The 14,215-nt window shown below is 47.2% G+C and overlaps 1 protein-coding gene across 2 annotated transcripts in view; it reads right to left on the reverse strand.

Annotated features, from left to right (window-relative positions):
• The window catches only part of FHDC1 (FH2 domain containing 1), a 41,019-nt gene that overhangs the window by 17,865 nt on the left and 8,939 nt on the right, over nucleotides 1-14,215 (reverse strand). For both annotated transcript variants that reach the window (XM_061383953.1, XM_061383954.1), the window contains exons 3-4: nucleotides 6,265-6,326; nucleotides 5,511-5,613 (exon numbers count right to left, since the gene is read on the reverse strand). In XM_061383953.1, the coding sequence (XP_061239937.1) occupies nucleotides 5,511-5,613; nucleotides 6,265-6,326 (165 nt within the window). The remainder of the gene's footprint in view (nucleotides 1-5,510; nucleotides 5,614-6,264; nucleotides 6,327-14,215) is intronic.

The following is a 14,215-nucleotide window of genomic DNA, read 5'->3' on the forward strand; positions in this document are numbered from 1 at the left end:
CTAAATTCAAATTAATAAACATGTAGACCTAAGGAAAGACAAAAGAAAGTCATTGACTAGTTTGTTGTTTCAAAGAAACCCAAACAAGCAAGTTAGGGAGAGGAGAGCTGTGTCACTCATGTGGGTATAAACAGCCCCACACAATGCAGAGCTGAAGCCACTGGAGTGAGTCCTCGGGGGCTACTAAGGGAGCCAGGAAGAGGAGCAGGCCCAGGGCGAGAATGTTCAGTAAGTCATAAGCTGGAGGGGAGACCCTTGTCTGGAAAAAGAAAGAAGAGACTCGATATATATAGTCACTCTGCTAAGTCACTTCAGTCGTGTCTGACTCTGTGCGACCCCACAGACGGCAGCCCACCAGGCTCCACCGTCCCTGGGATTCTCCAGGCAAGAACACTGGAGTGGGCTGCCATTTCCTTCTCCAATGCATGAAAGTGAAAAGTGAAAGTGAAGTCATTTGGTCGTGTCTGACTCTGTGCGACCCCATAGACGGCAGCCCACCAGGCTCCGCCGTCCCTGGGATTCTCCAGGCAAGAACACTGGAGTGGGCTGCCATTTCCTTCTCCACTGCGTGAAAGTGAAAAGTGAAAGTGAAGTCATTTGGTCGTGTCTGACTCTGTGCGACCCCACAGACGGCAGCCCACCAGGCTCCCCCGTCCCTGGGATTCTCCAGGCAAGAACACTGGAGTGGGCTGCCATTTCCTTCTCCACTGCGTGAAAGTGAAAAGTGAAAGTGAAGTCATTTGGTCGTGTCTGACTCTGTGCGACCCCATAGACGGCAGCCCACCAGGCTCCGCCGTCCCTGGGATTCTCCAGGCAAGAACACTGGAGTGGGCTGCCATTTCCTTCTCTAGTGCATGAAAGTGAAAAGTGAAAGTGAAGTCGCTCAGTCGTGTACGACTCTTCGTGACCCCATGGACTGCAGCCTACCAGGCTCCTCCATGCCCATAATAATAACCTAATTTTTAAACCTCTTGAAAAATAGGAATTAACCGTTCAAAAACAGGGAGGGGGGAGTATTTGTGAAGATCCCCAAACTGAAACATCTGCATCAATTTTTTCTGAAATACAAAAATGTAACAGTGCAAATGCACACCCCAGACTCCCCAGTATTAAGTCTGGGCCTTAAGACTACATTTTCTTCCTGATGGGCAAAAAAACAGCCACTTATAGAACCGCATTATTTCCCCTACCTTTAGGGCCTCAAAGTGAATTTTACATTTTCAGCCTTACTAAGTTTAAGGAGAGACGGAACTTCTGCATTACTTAAACCCAAACTAGTGCCTAGTTTCTGAACTGAAAAAGCCACAGGATGAATTCCGATCCCTCCTGAAGTAGAGTCTAACGATTTACCATATATGGGCAGGGGCAGAGTGGGGCTGTCTGTGTCTTTTATAAGACCACATATGTAGCATGGGCAAGACTTCTGAGAATCACAGCACGGCTTCCTGTCTGAAGCACAAGAACAGGTCATGCTAAGTACACTTGGTAGATATTTCTATTAAACATGTGCTGAACTGTAAATGAACAATGATTAATTGCCTTCTCTTATATAATGAGTGAAAAATGTTTATGGAGTTTAAGAAAATAGTGATACTAAAGATAGTATTTGATTTAAACGCCATGTATACAGTTCTTAATTCCATTTCAAAATGAGATTTATGTTCATTAAGAGGGATTACTGTGCCTTCACAGTGAGGGAGGTAAAAAAGAGAGGTGGACAAACCCTGTAATTATTGTGTATTCTCATCACCATCAAAAAGCATTTATCAAACGTTGTTAGGCATCATTTTCTTGGCTGAGCCGAGGGACTCTCATTATGACCCGGCTGTGCCTGGTTTCTGCCCTAACAACAAACAGCCTGCTCCTTAAGACTCATGCATTCCACAGAGCAGGCCTCCTTCATCCCGGCTAAGTCCACTCACATGGCCGTGAAACGGTAGGGTTTCCCACCAAATAGCAGAGCCACCCAACAGAAGACCCCAGGGCTTCCTCCTCTCCCAGGAGCAGAGTGAACAAACAAGGTAAGAATGAGGTGATAAAAACATCAGGAGGGGCAAGGCAGCTTGCTGCTACAGACAGCAGCACCACCTCCAGCCCCAAGTCCCTGATGCTGAGCCGGCGGAAGGGCACCAGCACCCACAGAGGGCACGGCTCCTGCACGGCCCACGGCTCCTTGTCCAGCCCCATCTCGGGGCCCAGGCAGGGAACATGCTTTCATTCTGGGTCTACCATCTCCCTCTTCCCTGGGAGCTCAGTTGGTAAAGAATCCACCTGCAGTGCAGGAGACCCAGGTTCGACCCCTGGGTCAGGAAGATCCCCTGGAGAAGGGAATGGCAACCCACTACAGTCTTGCCTGGGAAATGCCATGGACAGAGGAGCCTGGCGGGGTCGCCAGGAAATGGACATGACTTAGCAATTAAACCACCACCATTTTCCTCTCAGTTCAGTCAGTTCAGTTCAGTAGCTCAGTCGTATCCGATTCTTTGCCACCCCATGAATCGCAGCACGCCAGGCCTCCCTGTCCATCACCAACTCCCGGAGTTCACTCAGACTCACGTCCATCAAGGCAGTGATGCCATCCAGCCATCTCATTCTCTGTCGTCCCCTTCTCCTCCTGCCCCCAATCCCTCCCAGCATCAGAGTCTTTTCCAATGAGTCAACTCTTCGCATGAGGTGGCCAAAGTACACCATCTCCCTGTACAAGTTTTAAACAGGAGTTTGAGGCAAGACGAACAAAATGTGCCAGATAAAAAGCTTTGTGGTGAAGGGCAGGAAACACATGAACCCGGGTGAGCTGGCGGCCACGCCGGTCCCCTTCACCAGCTCAGCTGCTGCTGAGGGTGTCACCGCGCTGACACTCACACTGGTGCCTCGGTTCCCTGTGACAGCGGAGGTGACGCAGGCCTGGGGGCTGGCCTGGAGCAGGCAGGGGGTGGGAAACCCTTGTCCTTCCTTCCACAGAGGGAGGTGGTGAGGGTGGCCCAGGGGTCAGATGAGTCAGGCCAAGCCCCCCGCCCTCCATGGCCCGTCAGTTCTATGGCACGGGACAGGGTCTCGTCTGTTACCCGAGGAAGAGCTTACAATGTCACCATGCGGATCGGATGAAAAAAACACACCCAGCCCCCACGGGGATGATTTACTGACTCTCTGTGCCAGAGCTGGGCTCCCTGTGGCCCTGGCTTGTGCCAGGAACTCAGGGCACGCAGTCAGTGCACGGCCCCTCCCTGTGCTAAAAACGAGCACGGGACGTACCCCCCGGGCTGAGCAAGGCGCAGTTGTGCACCTGCTGATGCATTTATTAGCGTGTTTCTGCCACATTCCTCAGCCTCTTTCACTGGGCCCTGCCTCCTCCTTGGCCTCTTCTCCAGCCTCCGCCCCCCAGCCAGGGCTCTAGGGTCGCCCCCGCAGCGTGGGGGTCCGGGGTGGCCAGAGCCGCCCAGCACTCACGGCAAAGCCAGCCTGTCCCTGCAGGGGCAGCAGTCGGGAGGTGGCTCCTGCCCAGGGAGGCACACAGCCCCCAGGGAGGGGCTGAAGGCGGGCTGCCAGGCAGCCTTGGGGACTGTCAGGGCGTTCCTGCCGCAGGAAGCTCAGCTCCCGGAGGAGGGCGTGCCCCATCGAAGGCCAGGAGGTGGGAATGTAAACGAGCAGAGTGTGACCGAACTTGTCAGATACACAGAGCGAGGGGGACCCTGCAGGGGGAGGGGACGGTGGGTTCCCGGGCTCGGAAGGCCCTGCAGGACCCCAAGGCCTCAGCGGGACCCTGTCTCGTCTCTGGGGTCAGCGGATCATCTGCGGATGAGAGTGCCTGGGGATCCTCAGGGCAGCGCTGGGGTGGGTTTTGGTCACCTCGTCCTTAATCGCCTCTTTCCTCTGAATTATTCCCACACACAAAAAAACAGGATTCTTGAAAACGAGAGGTTGGACAGCTAAGTTGCTTCTTTGGAAGATCCCTAAGTCTTCCACAGCCTTTGCATTTAAAGATTTTTTAAACATAATTTTCAATTGCCTCTGATTTTTAAATCAGGAAGGAAGATAATAAGGAAACCATATTTAACCTCCTCCCTCTTCAGTGGCATAAAGCTGGCAGCCTCCCCTCACGCTTAACTCCCACTGAGTTGGAAATTCAGAGCTCTGTTAGGAAGCTACGGGAGCAGTGCTCAGGAGCAGGCATGAGAAATGCCCAAGCAGGAATAAGATTTCCAGAGCAACCAAATCTTCTTAAAAACTCAATTCATTAAAGCTATCCATCCTAATAAAAGATTTTGAGTACACCTGAAACACAATACTGTAAATCAATATAGTTCAATTACAAAAAAAGATTTTGGAATGCCTTTCTTCACAAAAAAAGATTAAGGAGTGTTCAGTAGGTAGGATCCAGGGTGAACTGCGATCTAATGTACTTCACCCTCAACTCTGTAGGACCCTTTCCTAACAGTAACAAGCACCGTTAACTAATCCTGGCTTTGGAAAATGACAATTAATCTGCAAACAGAAACCTGAGGTGAAGAGAGCAGCTCAGAATACCTGAAGACCCAGTCGCCCACTAAGACCCTCAGCTTGGCACTGTGAAGTTAGCACTGACGGAAAAGAAAAAAGCATAAATACATTGTTTTTGGTTACTAATGGTGCTAAAATCAAGTTCCATAAATTATGTCTGGGAAAAGGAGAGAGATTGGGGAGGGAGGAACCAGCAGCGTATGTAAGAGGGTAACTTACACTTTTTACTTTACAGGACTTTGTATTATTCAAATAACACGTATTTATTTAGCCTTTTACTGAATTTTTTTCAAGGGTCACTTATTCAGAAATAGTACCACAATTTTGGAAGGTTTTACAAAACTGTCTTTCTCTTTTTTTTATCCTATCAAGCTCCTAATCATGCAAAGATTCAGTTAATTCAGTCCCTCCAAAATCAGTAACTTTATTTATACTGCGGTACTACATTGTCAACATAGCCATCTCCATCTTCAGTCAGTTAATACATACAACATCTATTAACAATTTACCTACCTCTTAGCTTTTAGAGCATCTTTATTCAGAAGTGGTCAGTCTTTCCTTTTTTTAAAACAAAAATGCATTATCAAACAACCCCAGGTACACCCTAGGCAAAGATCACCTTAGCTGACAGAAAAGGGAACTAACGTTTATTGAGCTCCCCTGTGCCAAGTACCACGTTAGCTGCATAATGAGGGCTTAATCATCTCAACGATTCAATGAGGTAAGCCTCATTATCCTTACTTTACAGGTGAGGAAACTAAAGTTCACAGGACTTAAGAAACTTGCCCACTTTCTCAATTAAGGGAAGGAATGTCAATTTAAACCCAGGTTCTTTAACTCCATAACTTGTACTCCTTCTACTGGGTAACATTTTACTGTTACAAGAGAAAACCCGGGCTCTGGGTAAAAGAGTGCCCGTTCCATGTGAGTTCTGACATTCCTAAAAATCCTAAAAAAGATGACGCCTCTATTATCGCTCTTGGCATCAAAAACTCATGCCCCAAATTCCTTACCTCCTCTGACTCTGGCAAAAGCTTAAGAAATTCTCGCAACGTCTCTGATCCATAGTGTTCACTCTTTCCGTGATGGATATCTTCCACGATGGACGGAGGTGACCTTGAAAAGACAACAATCAGATTCCATTTCACATTTGCTGCAGTGCCTGAGAAACACAAGCCAGTGGAAATGAAAGCAGATCGCCTCCACCCTCCTTCCCACTCCGCCTCCCTCCCTGTCTGACAGGTGGTCTCGTGTCAGTGACCGTAACAGCCCCCTGCCAGGGCACGCAGGGCGTCCTGACATGCCGGAGGTCCCTTCCATGGGGAACCACCTTCGGGCATCCCGGAGAGGCTAACAGTAGCATCTTCTCTGGGAGAAGAAAAGCAGTTCGGTCAACCTCCTGGAGCCACAGCCCTCTCCTTTCCACGTTAGCACACCTGAACTTAACCACTCTTTGACTCACTTGTCCATCCTCCACTAACGGGGCAACACCTCAGGTGAATTTATAGATTCCCTGACATGTCAGGCTTGAAGAGATGCCCCAAGGCAATTCTCCCTGAGCCCCAAGTGACTAGATTATGCTTTTATGGAGGAAAACAGCAGCAGTGACACACACCTGGGGACCCTTCATGACATGTGCCTAAAACAATTTGAAGGGATGAGGGGTGCCTTTCCCTCATTAGAATCTGCGTTTCAGCTCACACCCACAGAGTCTGATGCTGACAGCAGAGGTGTGACTAAAGTTTCAAATGTGTGCAAAAATCTTACTTCTTAAATTGCTTAAGAAATATCCCAATGTTCATGCTCCGTTTTGCATCCAAGAGAGTAATCTGGAAAAAAACACAAGACACATAAGATTGTTAAAGTGTGAACGAGAAGAGCTGGAGACTACTGAGCCTGTGCTCTAGAGCCCAGGAGCCACAACTACCGAGCCCCGCACTGCAGCTGCTGAAGCCTGAGCGCCCTGGAGCCCGTGCTCCGCAGCAAGAGAGGCCACCGCAATGAGAAGCCTGCACGCCACGACTAGAGGGGAGCCCCGTGCTGCAACCAGAGAAGAGTCCACACAGCAGCGAAGACCCAGCACAGCCTAAATAAACAAAATGATTTCTTAAAAGAGTTGGAGAAGAGAATTAAAACCTATCAAAATACAACATAATGTATTAATATAAGAGAATGTATTAAAGTAAGAGAATAATTTCCAGTATGTAAATCTGCAGACTGATACCTAATATAGCTTCAAAATATTATCTCCCCAAGCTTTCTACAATATTTCCTTAATGGTAACAATCATATATATATATATGTATATAAAACAATCATATAAATATGCATATATATATTGGCCAAGCTGCAGGGCTTGGGGACCTTAGTTTCTTGACCAGGTATTGAATCTGGGCCCAAAGCAGTGCAAGCACTGAGCTAACCACTGGACCACCAGGGAATTCCCATATAGATCTATTTTCATATTGCATAATCTCTGATGCTGGGAGGGATTGGGGGCAGGAGGAGAAGGGGACGACAGAGGACGAGATGGCTGGATGGCATCACTGACTCGATGGACGTGAGTCTGAGTGAACTCTGGGAGTTGGTGATGGACAGGGAGGCCTGGCGTGCTGCGATTCATGGGGTTGCAAAGAGTCGGACACAACTGAGCGACTGAACTGAACTGAATCTTAAATAAACTATATCAACATTTTCTAAATTTTACAATTTTCTCTTAGAACAACATAGCCCACATTTAAAAGCCCCAATTTGGAAACAGCTGTCTTAGCATAGCAAGAATCATATGAGATTTGAACTCTGAAGGTATTGCGGCATGAGCTCCAACCCTGACTTAGGGATGTTAAAAGACCAACACTGTTATTTTCAGAAACGTAATAAAATTCTTAGTATTTTTCTAAACAAAAATTTTATTTTCATTCAAAGAGTAGATCCAGTAGCCCTTTTAAAGGAGGAGGTAAGAAAGTGTCCTACACATTTTTCAGAATTTAAAAGGGAATTTATAAGGGAAAACTCCTAGGCTGTATTTTACCAAGTCTAAGATGCTTTCTTTTTTGGCATGCGAGCATTTCTGGAATCCTCGCACCATCCCGCTCCATCCACAGGGACGTGAGTCAACCCCTGTCCAGCGTGTCCTGCCCGTTAGCCACGCAGTAGCTATGGGTTATGGGGTTACCGGCATGGTACCACAGCGCTTGTGTTCACAATGCTTGCTTATTTTACTTGGTAATGGCCCCAAAGCACAAGCGTGGTAACACTGGCAACTCAGATATGCCAAAGAGAGGCTGTAAAGAGCTTCCTCTAAGTGAAAAGATGAAAGTTCTTAACAAGGAAAGAAAAAACTCATTTGCTAAGGTTGCTAAGATCTATGGTCAGAAAGAATCTTCCACCCGTGAAATTGTGAAGAAGGAAAAAGAAATTCCTCCCAGCTTTGCTGTTGTCCCTTAAATTGCAGAAGTTACGGCCACAGTGGATAAGTGCTTTGTTGTGCTGGAAAAGGCATTAAATTTGTGCCAGATATTTTGAGAGAGACCACATTCACATAACTTTTATTACAGTACATTATTATTCATAAAATAAAAATTCATATTCTAAGGCAAATCAAGGAAAATGTAAACAATTTTTTTTCTCTGCTCTTTGGCCTCCTCTTTCTCCTCTAGTGTGTATTGTGTATCTGTCTTACGCATCGACCAAAACTCCCCATCGGCAGAAATACCTGCTCACCCATAAAAGGCAACATTCTCTTGGCATCCATGAGATAACTCCTTAGGAGATAACCTTCCTTCTTAATCTTGTAAGGGGCCACCATGACCCATCACCCACTGTTTGCTTTGTATGGGTAGATCTGGATTGTGTAGAATGTACAGCCCTCGGTCTCAAAAACTGATACAACTGTGCTTTTATGTCTAATGAGAGGAGCAGTTCTCAGAGCTTTCTGGGAGGCTGTTCCCGAGGTATAGTCCTCAATTTGGCACAAATAAAATTTTCTGTCTTTTTTAGATAAACTTTGTTCAGCAACATCATAACCGCTCTGTTTTACTATTCCATATTGTTGTTAAGCTCCTACTGTGCCTAACTGATATTGAACTTTATCACAGTTATGTATGTCCAGGGAAAAACACAGTACAGACCTTCCGCAGCTTATGTCCCGATAAACTCGTCATGAGTTGAAAATACTGAAAGTGTGCTTCACACTCCTAAACGGCTGACATCACAGCTTAGCGCAGCCTGCTTTAAATGTGTTCAGAACCTTTACCTGAGCCTGCTGCTGCTGCTGCTGCTAAGTTGCTTCAGTCGTGTCCAATTCTGTGCGACCCCATAGACGGCAGCCCACCAGGCTCCCCCGTCCCTGGGATTCTCCAGGCAAGAACACTGGAGTGGGTTGCCATTTCCTTCTCCAATGCATGAAAGTGAAAAGTGAAAGTGAAGTCGCTCAGTCGTGTCCGACTGAGCCCCATGGACTGCAGCCTACAGGCTCCTCCGTCCGTGGGATTTTCCAGGCAAGGGTACCGGAGCTTACAGTTGAGCAAAATCGGCTAACACAAAGACTATTTTATAATAAAGTGCGGAACACTTCCCGTAAAACTGACGGAACGCTGTACTGAAAGTGGAAAACAACGTCTGTCAGTGCGTCGGCTTCTTCTTCTTAGGATGGCATGGCTGCCGGGAGCAGCCGCAAGCCCACTGCCCAGTATCGGAAGACGGGACTGTACCCCAGACGGCCAGTGCGGAAAGAGCAAACCTCAAAAGTCCAAGCATGGCTTCTACTGAATGTCTATTGCTTCCATACCATTGTAAGGTTGAAAAACCTTAAGTCAAAAACATCATGGGACCATCTGTATATATAGAGTTTGGTACTGTTCATGGTTTCAAGCATCCACCGGGGTCTTGGAAAGTATTCCCTGCAGATACGGGAGAACTACTGTAATAATTGGGGAGGGCTTATCAGACTGCAAATTAGAACCTTTTATAGAAGGTAGTAGTAGTGTCAGTCACTCAGATGTGTCCAACTCTCTGCGACCCCATGGACTGTAGCCCACCAGGCTCCTCTGTCCACAGGATTCTCCAGGCGAGAATACTGGAGTGGGTTGCCATGCCCTCCTCCAAGGGATCTTCCCTACCCCGGGATCGAACTCGTGTCTTCTGCATTGCAGGCAGATTCTTTACTGTCTGAGCCATCAGGGAAGCCCCTTTTTAGGGGATGGGTATTATTAAACATAGAAGCCATTTCTTTGGAAGTAAACATCCGGCCAGAATAGCTGGAGGAAAGATAACCTTAAAATTCTCCCATTTTCCCCATTTGTTTTTCGGAGGAGGGAGACTAGCTAAATAAGAATGTTGCTACAATGCTCTTTCTTTCCAAATGTACGTGATTCATTTGTGAACAGAAAAGAATCAGGTTTCAAATTAAATTCCTGATCTCTGGGCCTGCTTCTAAGTTTATAAGAGGCAGCAAGATTGTTAACCAAAGTTAATGGGACTTCCTGGCTAGAAGGTTAAATTTTTACAAGAGTATGGTTGCCTGCTTTTGAAGACTAATCTTAAACAATCACATTATTTACTATCTGAGGGGTTTATTTCATCTTAACACAATCACCTGCCAGCCATAAAATAAACTCCTAAGCTAAAAGGACAGGCTCCTTATTGGAATCCTACCCAGGGATTACAGTTCAAGTTCAGTGTGAAGGGAGAGGAGAGGAGACGGGAGAGAAAGTCACACTTCACATCCTCTAAGAGGAGAGCTTATACCAAAAAGAGGAATCTGGATTTCAGACAGAAAATGATGTGGTTATAGAATTCACAACTAAAATGTAAGAACATGCACACTGATCTGAAGAGCTTTTTCTGCACTCATATCTACCCAGAATGGGGACAAACCTTCTTTTATATTTTTTCACTAAACTACCACCTCCTGCTATATCTCACCTTGGCGGCAGCACCCTCGCCCAGCCCCACCCTCAGCCTCTTCACCCATCAGCCCTCAGGGCTCTGTGTGCTCAGTCTAGACCCCCTGCTGCTGCTGTTGGAAAAGCAGGTGGAGAAATCACTGTCATTGTCCCTATTTCACAGACAAGGAAACTGAGCCTTAGGGATGTCATTTTATACCTTCCCAAAGCAACAGGCTCCCTCTGGTTCCTATTCACCCCGTTCTTATGACCTTCCCTTCTGCTGAGGATACAGGAATACAGAGAATAGTGAAGGTCCCCACCAGCCCAGTATTCACACTGACATGCTTTTCCAGGAATGGGGGCAGGTCTGCAGAGAGTGGTCCACAGGCCCGGCCAAAGCCCCGGTGACCCCAGGGCTGTTCGCCTGGGACAGACGACAGCACCCAGGTTCCGGGAGCGGAGCTCTGAGCCAGGAGGGCACAGCGCGGGGGCCACGCCTGGGGCAGCAGCGGTCTCCACAGCCTGAAGTGAAGCTTCAGAACCTGGTCCGTCATTAGAGGGGCTCCTTGGGGAAAGAGCACCTTAAAGGGAAACTGGCACCCAGGGCCTCCTGCAAAACACAGGAGAGTGAGGTGGCTGAGAACGCTGTGGGGACAGCGCCCTTCTCTCCAGGCCTCCTCAGCTGTGCCCAGTGCGGGCAGCCTACTCTCAGAGGGCATCACCTGAACGCCTCCCAAAGCGGTGTTATCACACAGTCCTTTGAAGAGGGTTATCAGGACACGTGTAAATTAGCTTATCTCACTTCCCCAAAGGCTGGCCGGAGGTTCAGATACCCGGCAGTGTAGGGCAGGAGGTGCTGGTGCTCTGAGTCACCCCCAGGAGTGCACTCCAGCGGCCCAAGAACAGGGTGACTGACCCGACCCCTCCCTCTCCACCAGTTCAGTCAATCCTATCGACTCCTTGGGACACCACAGCCTGCCACGCCCGTGACCTCGGCGTGCACAGAGCTCGTGACCTCGGCGTGCACAGAGCTCGTGACCGTTCCCACGAGGGGCCTGCCTGCGAGTTCACTCCCCCCGGTGCACAGGGGAGCCGAGATGCGAGGGCAGGGGCCCAGCAGCTCTCGGAAGAGCCTCCCCGCAGGCCGCCAGGGCCAGGGCTCAGGCCCCCCTGCAGCCCTGAAACAGCAGCGCTGTCTCCGTGCTCAGGGAAGCTGGTGAAAGCTCCAACTAAGCGCTTCTCCTTTCTTCTACCATTCTTATACTCTCATCCATCTGCTCCAAACTCTGCCTCTCGTATTCATTACAGGAAGAAGAAACTTTCCTTTTTAAATTGTGGTAAAATACACACGTGCTGTGCTGTGTTCAGTCGCTCAGTCGTGTCTGACTCTTTGTGACCCCATGGACTGCAGCCCGCCAGGTTCCTCTGTCCATGGGGATTCTCCAGGCAAGAATGCTGGAGTGGGCTGCCATGCCCTCCTCCAGGGGATCTTCCCCGACCAGGGGTTGAACCCAGGTCTCCTGCATGGCAGGAGGATTCTTTACCAGTTGAGCCACCCAGGAAGCCCCAAAATACACACAACAGTTCCCATTTTACCATAACAGGTAACCATTTTTTTAAGTGCACAGTTCAGCAGCAATAGGTACACTCACACTATTGTGTAAACATCTCCAGAGCCCTTCATCTTGCAAACTGAGGCTCCGTCCCCAGTACACACTAACCTTCCCTCCCCACCGCTGGAGGCCACCTGCTACTTGTCTCAGACTTCAGAACATTCTGGGACTAGAACAGAAGCTGACAAAGAATGACTGATGCCTGAATTACTATGTGGGAAAATTACATTACTTTTCACAAATTTAGAAAAGCCAATCTTCCTTCCTCCCTTTCTCTTTCCTCTCCTTCCTTTTTCTAATAAGCAACTTTAATTCTTTCTTATGTGGTATGAGTAATGAGCAGTAATTATAATATTACTACACACACCACAGTGAATGACCTCAAGTGTTTTCAACGTTTACATTTTTTTTTTCAAATTTCAGTTTTATGGACATGTAATTGAGAAATAAAATTGTAAGAAATTTAAGGAATACATGGTGATTTGATATATATATATACACACTGCATGCTGACATACATTCCCCTCATCTAGTTAAAGAACATCCATCGCCTAACATATTTCTCTTTTGTGAGTGTGTGTGTAGAGTGAAGTTCTACTCTCTTAGCAAATAACAGTGTTATCAACCAGTCACCAGGTTCCACATTATGTCCTCAGACCCCATTCATCTTACAGTTTTCTCTGTGAACACCTATTTTGACCCATCATACTGGTGTCTTATAAGACAGTCCCTCTGCTCCTTTGGCTCACTTCTGGCAGTTCAGTTTACTTTCTTTGGAGGAGACGAGATGGCTAGGACTGTCTTCCCCTTCAGAGCATTTCAGATTCTGTAGGGAGACAAATGCAGCCCTAAGTAACCAGCTCTGGGGGGCTGAAGAGCAGCGCTAACAGATGGACAGGGGCTTCTCAGACCTGAGACCAGCGAACTCAGGAAAGAAGATGGAGTTTGAGTTGAATCTCTTTATTACTACCCCAGTAACATTGTTTGTTATTTCTAGTTACTTTATTACAGTTTATTATTGTAGCATCTGTAGCCTCTTCAATTTTTAGCTAACAAAGATACACAGACAGTATTTCATAACCTTTTCCCCCTTACTAAATGTTCTAATTTACTATTTCAGATGTTGCTCTTCCTAAATTTAGCCATTCTCAAATCCAGTTCTTCTCTGTCTCCCAGTAATTTCTTCCTTCAGAGTACATGGAACTTATTTGTAATGCCTTATAAGTGCTTTAAAGCCAGAGCCAACCGCATAACGGCAGGTCATTTCTTTAGGAGGTTATTACATTTCAAGGGGACATAATCGGATTCGTGGTATGTCTGAGTCTCCAGAACTATGAGCTGTGTGGCAGCAGACTGGAAAGCCACACTTCCAGGCTCAGGACGGAGCTCCTTGGCTACAGGCTTCCCGTGCACACTTCAGTTTGCAGTTTCAACCCTGGACTCCACTTACTACTGAGGGAATCGGAAGATGTATCCCTGGTCTGTGTTAGACTACCATTCTGCTGGGCTGTAACTTCTCTACAAGAAAATCTAATGACGGAATAAAATAGCACGTACTGTATTCTTTTGCCAAAAAAAAAAAAAAGAAGTATATGTAGTATATGTGATACTTCTTACTTTGAGCCATGTTGGAGATAGCATGAAAAATGAAAATGAATTCTGGACCCCCTGTGATGTGACAATATTACCTAATCTATCCTTAAATCCATCTACCTTCACTACTTATCCTGAGTACTGAAGAGTTGAAGAGTTAGATCACCTTATAATACAGCCGTGGTGATTTCATTTTTATTTCTAGACAGCTGTCTCTCAGATTAGGACCTACATGTGTTAAAAGATATCTGCACACCCACCATTCATAGCAGCATTATTCACAAAAACCAAAAGGTGGAAGCGATCCAAGTGTCCGTCAAGGATGGCTAGATAAACAAAATATGATAAATATATGCCTGCTTGCTCAGTCACTCAGTCGCATCCGACTCTTTGTGACCCTCTGGACTGTAGCCCACCAGGCTCCTCTGTCCATGGGATTCTCCAGGCAAGAGTACTGGAGTGGGTTGCCACTTCCTCCTCCAGGGGATCTTCCTGACCCAGAGATCAAAACTGAGTCTCATACAACTCCTGCCTTCGCAGGCAGAATCTTTTGCCACCAAGCCACCTGGGAAACGCTGTGATATACACATGCAATGGAATATAAGCCTGAAAATTCTGGCACAT

The sequence above is a fragment of the Bos javanicus genome, chromosome 17 (genome assembly GCF_032452875.1).
Source record: "Bos javanicus breed banteng chromosome 17, ARS-OSU_banteng_1.0, whole genome shotgun sequence".
NCBI lineage: Eukaryota > Metazoa > Chordata > Mammalia > Artiodactyla > Bovidae > Bos > Bos javanicus.